At 37.9% G+C, this 10,775-nt stretch overlaps 1 protein-coding gene across 1 annotated transcript in view; it reads right to left on the reverse strand.

The window, feature by feature from the left end:
* The window catches only part of ENPP1 (ectonucleotide pyrophosphatase/phosphodiesterase 1), a 41,112-nt gene extending 30,915 nt beyond the window's left edge, over positions 1-10,197 (reverse strand). Inside the window, exons 1-5 of the mRNA XM_027897447.1 lie at positions 10,167-10,197; positions 6,499-6,571; positions 4,765-4,881; positions 2,582-2,707; positions 2,362-2,422 (exon numbers count right to left, since the gene is read on the reverse strand). Coding sequence (XP_027753248.1) covers positions 2,362-2,422; positions 2,582-2,707; positions 4,765-4,881; positions 6,499-6,571; positions 10,167-10,184 — 395 coding nt within the window. The 5' untranslated portion in view covers positions 10,185-10,197. The remainder of the gene's footprint in view (positions 1-2,361; positions 2,423-2,581; positions 2,708-4,764; positions 4,882-6,498; positions 6,572-10,166) is intronic.
* Between the last annotated feature and the right edge of the window lie 578 nt (positions 10,198-10,775).

Genomic DNA, 10,775 nt, shown 5'->3' on the forward strand with positions numbered 1-10,775 from the left:
GAAAAGCTTTCTTTTCCACTAAATGTACATAAAGCCTCAACAGGAGGCACAATAGCAACCTTAAGGTACAGAGAGATCAGCAAAGAAGAAAGGAATCAGCTATTCTTCCAGCTCAGTGAAGATAGAACACACAGATACAGGCTTAAAGTACAGCAAAACACACCAGGACAAAAAGACAGGAAAAATTATCAGTAAAGCCACCTAGCTAAGCATTAGGTTAAACTGCTTAAATAGGTTTGAATTCTCAGAGTATTATTTTACTCCTAGAACAGTGGGAAGGACTAGATCACTCCTGAGATCTCACAGCTCATTAACTTTATAACCCTATTAAATAACATAAACCCTACTCTTGGAAAGACTTAGGTGTGTACTTAATTTTAAGCAGTAGATCACACCCGAGATCTCACAGCTCATTACATTTATAACCCTATTAAATAACGTAGAACCTCATCTTGGAAAGACTTAGCTGTGTACTCATTTTAAGCAGTTGACAAACCTCATTGAAGTCAGCAGGATTTCTCAGATTAAGCACCTCACTGAACACTGCATCATGTTCTCTCTGCTCTGCACTACAAGAACAAGCCCAGCCAAAAGGAAAGAAGAATAAAACCAGTCATTTGAAGCCACAAAACATGCTGTGTTAATACACTCAGAATCGGAATTGATATCCTGAGGTCTTAAAATGAGTACTGCACTAAAGTCACCTGCCTACCACACCATAGGAAGAAGTGGATTGTTTACAGAGCTGTTAGTTCTGGGAGAGGCTTGTGTGCTAATAGTTTGAGATGAGCCTTCAGTCAACACTTTGACCACACATCACCCTTTCCTGGGCTGGGTCTTATTGCAACATTTTGGGTTTGCCAGGATTAAAACAATTTTAGTAGAGTGACTATGTAACTCTTTCATACACTGAACAGAAAAAGAAAACAAAAAACCCTAAAAAACAAGTTAACCAACAGGAGCTGTTCTATTGCATTTGCGTCATTAACTTTGACTGTGGATCTGTAGAAGGCTATTGCTTGTTTACTAACCTTTCGGGGGCAAGACTTCCTAACCTTGCATTAGGGAAACTAGCATCCTAGAGTCAGTTCCCAACACACAGTCTCAAATGGTTCCTGAGCTCAGAAATGACAAAATCTTCAAGAATCACCTGGCTATCACCTTCTTCTATAAGGGGTTATTAGGGACTTGGACTACAAGCTGGACAGAAGCTCCATTTTCTGTCCTGGTAAAGGTTGTGAATTGTCAGCATTTGTTACTGCTCAGAATGAAGAGTATATCAACTGGCATAAAATATTCCAAAAGAAAATGTACTTTGACAGTATTATAACTCCAGTGAATAAATACAGTATGATTTAAATATCTGAAGTCAAAAAAGTAATGACATAACAAAATAAGATGTTTTTACTTTACTAGAAATATCCCCTGCACACCATAACTTCAAAATGATAATAGGTCTGATTTTTTGATACTTGTCAGTCAAGAACACAATTTAATTTAGCATATCCCACAACATATCTACCAACTATTTACCAGTAGAGCACATTGTAATCAAGAACATTTAAGTCACTTCTATAAATAGCTTAGACATACAATCATAGTTTATAGTCAACTTTAGCTATTAAGTTAATTTGAAGATCCTACAGCAAAAACAGTACAAGAAATACAGGCTTTTTTTCTCTGCCTGGGAGTTTTGCTGTACTATTTGAGCCTGAGTGCTAATGCCATAAACCACAAGTCATTCCTCACACAGTTTACACATAAACTGCATGAGTGGAACCAGTGTGGAGCTGAGCCAGAGAATACAAGGATCCATGGTATTTTACACCTTTTAAAGAAAGCAGTTCAGACAGCTTGCAAGTAATGCTGTCCCGCTGCTGGTGAAACTGGAACAGCGATCTTTGCACATTTTGCAGCTCTAGGGCTGTAAAACATAAGCTAGTGAGGAGGTCTTTCTAAGTGACCAGGGAGAGAGGCAGTCTTAGGAGCCTGAGATTGCTGGATGAGTCCCAAAATGTTTGGGATAGTAGGTATCGGAGCACATGTAGGTCAACAATAAGGTTGGCAACACAGCAAAGTTGCCCAGATCACACACATCTGTGAGAGACAGCAGGGTTGAGAAACAGGCACGTCTTACAAGTCAAGCAAGTGCTGGGATACACGAGTGCTGCTGGGAGAGAGCAACTTGGTCTGTTAGTAAGCACATCAAATGCTGGCTGAACAGGTGTCCTTCTGTCTGGCAGCTGCTCTTACTGTACGTATGAAAGGCAAGCAAATCCCAGGAAGGCACAGCAGGGAAAATAATCACAAAAATTAAATGCAAGCAAAGAGCAGAGCTATGCAAATATACAATTTCCTCACCCTTTTGGACACTGAGGTTCAGTAATGTCCTCACACTCTTCTTCAACCCAGCTTGCCTCTCCTTAAAACAAACGAGCGCAATTTATTTTTTAAGACAGTACATTCTTACTGATAAATGTAAGATTTTTTTTATTTTACTGGATGTTTCTAGAGTCCTTACTCCTTTCATATAATTTCAGGTACATATGAAAGACTATAGGAATTAGTTGGGGATATTTACCTTTACAAACAGCTTGATAATTGACACAGCAATCTTCGTTTTCCACACAGTCATCTGAACAGGAACAATGATATTCTGGTCGCCTCTTTTCTCCACACCTGAATTTATTGCAGGTCCATATGTGGGCTAAAAAAAAGATGAGAGAGAAGGACAGCACAATGACTTACACAATGTTGTAAGTGCAGAACTAACAAATCAAGTGTAAAGTTAAGTCTCAAATGTCTACTCACTGGAAAACAGTCTTGAGTTCTCACTCATGGATAGTATTGCAAACTTTGGCGCTTTGGAAAATAGAAGCACCCTGTCTGAGTTAAAGAAGCATTTGGACAATGCTTTCAGGTACATAGCATGATTCTTGGAGTATCCTATGCAGGGCCAGGAGTTGGACTTGATCCTGATAGGTCCCTTCCCGTTAAGCATATTCTATGATACTATGATTTTGTTATCAGTTGTAAATACAAGCAGATCCGTTACATTCAATGAGGATAAGCATGAATGAATTTACCAGCTGAGTGAATATTTACGTGAAGCTCTTAACAGAGACATGGAAGTCAAATCTAAATATTTGAACAGAGGACACTCAATGATCTTCACACATGACTAGCAATTAGAAATCCCTAAAGGCATTGTCAGAGGTTAATCTCACTTTCAGGATACTGAACTTCAGTAACTCCACTAATATCAATAGATCTTTACTTCTGTGAGAGAAGGGGAAGAATCTATTATGGTTCTAGTTACACTGGGAAATTAGAATTTGATTCTCCACTGATGTTAAGGCTAATTTAAAAAACACAAACAAACAAAAACAAACAAACAAACAAAAAAAACCACCACCACAAATCAGTTCATTCATATTCTTAGTGCTAAGACAGACTGTCCAGTTTGTTTTTAAAGAATTTTTTTAACTGAGGGAAAATGATGTAATGAAACACAGCAGAGTAAACTCTATGCAACTATATATATATATCAACTATATATGCAACTTTGTATATATAAACAAAAAGCTCTAGGCAAATGAGATGGCCTTTCAATAGCAGTCAGTTGAAGTAGAGATTTGTGCCTAGTTTAATCATTTTCAAAGTACACATTAGAATTCTAAATTTATCACTGTTGTCTTACCCAGAAATTAATCAAATACATGTAAAGAGGAGCAAGAAGAAAAACAGTTATCTGAAAAGAATGCTGCATTTGAAGCATGAAGGCAAAATTAAGGTAAAAGTAGAGAAAGCAGTCAAGTTTTGCCCTTAGTGTTCCACCTGCACTAAGAACTTCCTGTAAAAATTCTTCAAGGTATTTTTCACACCTTTGCCTATCTGGCCTTTTCTTTCTGGCAAATCATGACAACTGCTACTCATATTGCAATCTGTTTTGTCATCCTGCCTTGATTCATGCTCATGACCGTTGCTTCACACTCAGGCTGGGCTGTAACGAGGCAAAGGGCCTGAATAGCTGGGTAAGGAGAGATGGCAGCTTTTACAGAGCTGCTCTGTCCTTCCCCTTTTTTCACGCAGGCAATGACAGAAAAATACAATATGCAGAATGCACTTCTATTCTGGTCTTGCCTGAGAATGTAGGAGTTGTCCCTGATGCCGGGGACAATGCAGGTCACTGTTCTCTCACCAGCAGACAAAGAACAAAAAGCTGGCTGAGACCTCAAGTTGCAGTTATTCCTCCTCTTTCCAAGGGGGAGGGCAGCAGCACAGTCTGTTGTAGCCTCTCTCTTCACAGGAGAGCTATGGTAAAGCCATTATAGTGGCTATGTCAGCTCCTGGGTAGTCCAGCTGGCCAAAAAAACAATCTTTGTTTGTGTAAAACAGCAGCTGTACAAAGCCCTGATGTTTCCACAGGAGTCCCCAGCAACCCTATCCCCACTGCAACTCCACTCAGGAATGCAATGGAAGGAACACAAAGAGAGGGAGATCACTGGCATCAGAACCTAGAACCGGCATCAGAACCTAGAACCGGCATCAGAACCTAGAACCGGCATCAGAACCTAGAACCGGCATCAGAACCTAGAACCGGCATCAGAACCTAGACTCTGCTGTTCAGTAGCACCTCCTTTGCACTCATAGCCCAACTGAAAGAAATCCTGACCACAGCAGTATTCACATATGCTGTCTCTTGTCACAGAACAGGAGAGATTGCTCCCACAGTCATAACCTGGATTACCTTTTCATCCTTACCTGGTTCTATACATGTTTCCTGGTAATCTAAGCAGCAGTTTCCAAGCTTGACACAATCTTTATCACAACGGCAGCTTCCAAAGGTCCTTTCAAAGCAACGACCTTTGCAGGTTTTCACTGTAATGTTGGACAGTGTTAGATGTCAGTGGCTGAGCCCAAATCAGTCAACATGCAAAAAAAATCAATGCATTCAGTTTGCGAGATGACACAGTTGGTCATTCCAAACTTACAGGGTGGCTGCAAAAACAGTGACAGCCAAAGGAAAGTCTTGACCCAACTGAATATTTTCTCTTACTGAACAAAAATATTTTTCATCATATTGAACAAAGGATTCTGTTCTGTTTTAGCAGGAACATGGCGTTTCATTACTGGCAGAAAAAAGTGAAACAAAAGACTACAATTCCAGTTGTGACTGTCCTTGCCTTTCTGTATCACTGGAATATTTGACTACAGTCACTCAGAAAATGGAGAATCTGTTGGAGGATGTTTTCACTGTGGGTGCCCTAGACAATGAAATGCTTCTGCAGAGAATGCTAATCTTCATTTTTATGTCTGAAAACTATAAATAATCAAACACTAATTAGAATCTAGACTGAATTGCCTATGCTTGCAACTCTCCCATGCCCCAGGGAGGAAGAACTGAAGAAGCCCCAGTTCTGCATCCCACTGTACCATGAAGGTGCTATCTCAAGACATAAAAAGGGTTGTTCCAAAGCAGTCACAAGAGATACTAACTTAAGTGTATTGCTCACTGTTTTGTTTTTTTTTTCTCCCATTTTAATGTGAAAAAAAGACATAGCATTCTTCCACTAGACTGGAGTTGCTGGGGTAGGGGAATTAAAAAAAAAAAAAAAAAAAAAAAAAAAAAAAAAAAGAAACACCAGACTAGAAACTGGTTGATGTGAAGCATTAACAAAACTTAAGTAGTTGGTCTAATCCTGTGCAATCACCAAAAGGGAGCGAGGTAAATTCTTCACCATCTGGCTCCTCAATAATCTTAAGGTGTGTGATATTAGGAAAATGAGATACTAATCAGTCAATGTTGCAAAGCTGTAATAAAATGAGAAAAATACTACATATATTCTAGTGGAAAATCAATAATCTGAATCTTAGTTCAAAATCAATGTTCAACAGATCAACTTTGAAATTATTCTGGATAGTTGTTCACAAAGTGAAGCTTCATTTCTTAAAAAAAAAAAAAATCTTTCATAACCTTCTACCTGAAGAAACTTCACCCCACATATTTTTCAGGACAGAAAACAGACATAGGAATTCCACAAGGAATGTTTTCAGGCTACAATTCTAACCAGTAAAAAAAAAATAACTTTTTTCCCCCCCATAATTGCTGGAAAAGATGAAAAACAAATGTTCCAGGACAACATGAAATAGAAGGTTTTGGTTGGTTGGGGTTTTTTTTTATGGTGAACTGAGAAAAGCCAGCCATGTGACACCACCACAGTGACAGCTGGGATACATGGAAGCTGCCAGATCAGACACCAAGTACCAGGATCAGTTTACCTCTCAAGTGAGTACACACAAGTGTTGAGTACACCTGAGGTTTATTTTCTGTTTATTTTCTGGTATTTTAAGTCCCATCTAACTGATACTGCTTCAAGCAATGCATCCAATCCTCTTTTGCAGCAAGAAAGAGTGGCATTCTGGTAATATGAAAATTAATTTACAAAAAGAAAAAAAAAAAGGAAAATATTACTAAACAAAAGGCATATTACTTACCATCTTTTGAACAGCTAGGCTTCAGGCCAAATATACATCCTAAGATTGTTGTTAACACGCAGACACAGAGTACCTGTGGGACAGGAAGGAAAAGAAAGCAATCTTAAATTACCATTGAATGTTTTTAAAATCTTTCATTTTCTCTATAATGCTATACAATTGTACAGGGATTTATAAACATGCAGATTAGTAGGCTGATTTCACTGTTTTCACCAGCAGTTTTAACTCCCACAAGTAGTTGTTCTTTGTCATTAATTACTAGTTGCATGAACACGAATATTGTCACGACTGGGCCTATGTATACAATTTCTTATCAAGCCATTTAACACAGATATGATGATATAGTTCTTTCTCCTTTCTTGATTTCTTTTATATTACGCTTTCATGATGATATATTTCTTTTTGTATTTCTTACACATATATCCATTTTATAGAAAACGTTTCTTGCTCCACTCTTTCCTTTCCCCCTTGTTTGTTCTAACAAGGTGGAGCAAAGTTTTGCCATTAACCACAGATTACAGAAGGCATGACCCTTAAGTGATACCTATAATAAAGGGAAACCTTTTCCCACTTCCTAGTATCCAGCTCATACTAGATGTGGGTCCACACCGTGGTAAGCAACTGCGGCATGTCACATTAAGGCTGACCACAGTGTCTTGCACTGTCCAGAAACTATGGCTGTGTTAATTTTGGATTCTGGATTAATTAAAGTTATCAAACAAACACCACATTGTCCTTGTCCAGCATTTCAGGGCAAGATTTAACACCTACTCAAAGACAAAGATTTCCTTTAACCTCATTAAGTATTGGATTTGGTCCATACACTCTTTAGAAAAAGCGTATTTACTATCAGTGCATATACAGTACTTAAAGAGAAGCCAACAATGCAGTAATGAGGGCTATCCTATTCAAGTGCAGAATGCAGTAAGGTAGTTTGCCCAAAGTCATGAAACAGAAGGCACTACAATAATGCAGACTTTCTTATACAGAAGTATTTGGGAGGCTTTGGGTATGAGAATGTACATGTCACCTCTCCAGTCACTTTTTTCTGTGGAAAAATTGCTTTGAAGTAATACTTCAATAACTTTATGTGCATGCCTACACAAAGTCTATCCCTTTTTTCCTTCTTTCCCACCAATAAAAGCTGCTGAGTCAAGTCTTTTGAGTAGGATGCCTGAATCATGTTGCGATGTGGCAAAAATTCTATTTTAAAATGCACCTAATTATTTCTTAAGGTTATTTTTCTCAAATTGAGCACAAGCACTTCAGTAACTAAAAACTATTTGTGTTGTTTTTAAGAACTATACAGTTCACTATGCAATTTCATTCACTAAGAAGTTAATAAAGACAGTAAGAAAGCATGGAATGTGCAGCATTGAAATTCAGATATTATTCTGGATTTCTGAACTACAAATTATCATAAACAATATTACATGTGTAGCATTCATGAAAAAAAATCGCAATGACAGATTGGACCTGATGAAGTTTTGGCCTAGAATTCTGAACCAGGCAAGTCTGGAATCTTATTCAACACCATGTATAGCAGAGAAACAAACACTTTGAGTTCAAATCTGTCTTTGAATTGACAGGGAAAGAAGCAAAATCATAAAACAATAAGGGGTAGGGTGGGTGGTGGAATCTAGCATTATCAGTGCAGTTGGATATGCAAAAACTTACAGAAAGATGCAAGTCTCCATTAACTCAGCTGTCAAGAACAAACTAAACTGCAGAGCTCTGTACTTGCCTTTTTTTTTTCTTTTTTTAAACCAGCACACTAACACGTGCAGCATTACGACATTTTCTGTTAAGTCAATATCAACTACGTTATCTTTAATGCACATTGTTCTGGACCTTTGAAATCTTCCGTACAAAATAGATAAAAGCAGGTGCACAGCTAGGTACATAACATGTCAAATGCAAGTTGTCAAAGAACAGCCAAATCAGAGGAGTGAGCAAAGCTTGTTATTGTCCTTTTAACTTATGTATTATTATTGCTGTTGTTGTTGTTATTTAGAAATTACAAATTGATTAATTTGTTTTTAAAAAGCCAAGTTGAGAACATTTTATCTCATGGTAATGAGATATTGCTTCTCTGCTCCCACCAGGACCTAGTACTAAAATCAAGGAGTAGATTGTCCTCTGACATGTAAGCCCAGACATGCTTTAAAACAAAAAAAACCCCACAGCTACTCTGTCTATAACAGCTTTATTCCCATATCTTCAAACAGCTACATGACCTATTGGACTTAAGCCACCTAAGGCATCCTTGTATGGCGGGCATATTGCAGTGCCGTTAAATGGACAATTAATATTCCCTTATGGAGTTTCAGTGTAGTTAATGCAGGAATTTAAACGTGACACGAAATTAATGTAAAAATAAAATCTAAATAAAGCCAACTCCAAAGTGATAGCATTAATACTTCTAAACATAGAACTGGTAAAACCTCACACAATTTCTCGCAAACAACTCCCAAGATTTTGGCAGCAAATGTTACAAAATCACAGTTTTGTGTTGTATTCCAGATTTTCAGCTTTACACTTCTATGAACATAATTCTAATAAGCAAAAACAAGAGGATTATGTTCACTGAGGCACATGAGTGCTGTTTTGGGTAGGAAATGCTATAAAATGCAATACTAAATGCAATAAATGTAATAAATGAAGATTTTGAAACTCTATTGACTCACTACATTAAAACCTTTTTTTCTTTACATTGGTCCCAATAGCTTAAATTTTAGTCCTAAAGATACCTTACTGCAAAACACTAAAGTTTCCCCTTCTTTTTCCTTTCTTTCTTCAATGCATCATGAGGAAGTTTTACACAAATGAGAAGTTTAGAGGTAAAGTATTTGACAATGTTCTAGGACAGCCAACTCTAATCCAGTGGACTATACCATGCAATTGCAGCTTAGTGTTTAAGGCCTTGAATTGAAGCTTTATCTTGAGCCTGAATGAATTCAGTCACATGATTATCCAAACAAATGACAAATGTTCTGCTGGAACAATGAGGAGCACTTAATACTGGTCAACAGCAGCAGTAGTCCTAACTAGGCACAGCAAGAGGTGTTACACTAGTAGTTGACCTATTGTCAGCTCTGCAGATGACGAGGAATATTCAAAATAATTGTAAAGGTTGCCTAGATACAGAAAAACATCTCACTGCTGCAGCCCAAACCAATTTACTTTATTTCTTTCTGTGTTGCAACATCTCTGTTGTCCACAGAATTGTGGTTTTACCATCCCTGGAAGCGCTCCAGGCCAAGTTGGACAGGTCTTTGAGCAACCTGGTCTAGTGGAAGGAGTCCCTGCCCACAGCAGGGGGACTGGAACTAGATGATCTCTGAGGTCCCTTCCAACCCAAACCGTTCAGTGATTCTATATGGGACCTCACTGCAGCAGGTAGGTTCCCAGTTTTACCTGAACTCTTTTACATACGGGTAGCTCAGGTTTAGGATGCCGTAGTCTGCTGTGTAAAGATTACATACTTTTTCAAAATACAGAGAGAGAAGTAGCTGCATGCATTCTTGTTTGCAAGAACTTTGTTTAGCATCCTGCAGCATTCTGCTGCAAGCACCAAATTCAAATCTCTAGTTACTACCACACTATCGTCCTAACACCTGCCTTGAAGGTTTAATCTGTCTTTTTTAAACAAAAGGAGAAAATCTTACTTGTTCTTTCTCCCTCATCCATATTTTTCCCCTTAAAAGAGAAAGCAAGAAAAACGTGCAATTAAGAAAGAATACAGGAATCCAACATTTAGTAGGAAGGTAAATAAAATTAAAGAGCCTGCCATTATAATACACAAAAGTAGAAAATGAACTTTTTATGATCTGTGTCTTGAGAGACCGCTAGGACAAAATGTCAGATTCAATTTTAATATAGTATGTGAGAAAAGGTTTTAAAACAACACAGTAACAACTGCAGAGAAGAAAGTGTCCTTTTTGTTTTAAAAATAATTTTTAGCAAGTTTGTTTTGGAATCACAAAAACATTGTCATCTAGGGATGAATCTCTGTCCCATCACTGCTTCCTTTACGTGGGAGGGAGCAATAAAAGCTTTGCTTTGTAAACATTATAGTGGTTGAGAATAGGTGGTTGAGCATCTGGAAAACTGCAATGCCAAAAACATTTTAAAAGCCTTTTATTTCAAAAGCCTTTTATTTTGAGCTGGGTAGATGGAAATATGATAACATGGTTAGAGAGGAGAATCATTTCCGTCACTTATCTCCAGAACTGAAGCTGAATAGAGTTTCTCAGCAGTGATTTCACGGTGTGAGC

The sequence above is a fragment of the Empidonax traillii genome, unplaced genomic scaffold (genome assembly GCF_003031625.1).
Source record: "Empidonax traillii isolate 1590-97213 ecotype Southwest subspecies unplaced genomic scaffold, ASM303162v1 scaffold542:size423868, whole genome shotgun sequence".
NCBI classification, from domain to species: Eukaryota; Metazoa; Chordata; class Aves; order Passeriformes; family Tyrannidae; genus Empidonax; species Empidonax traillii.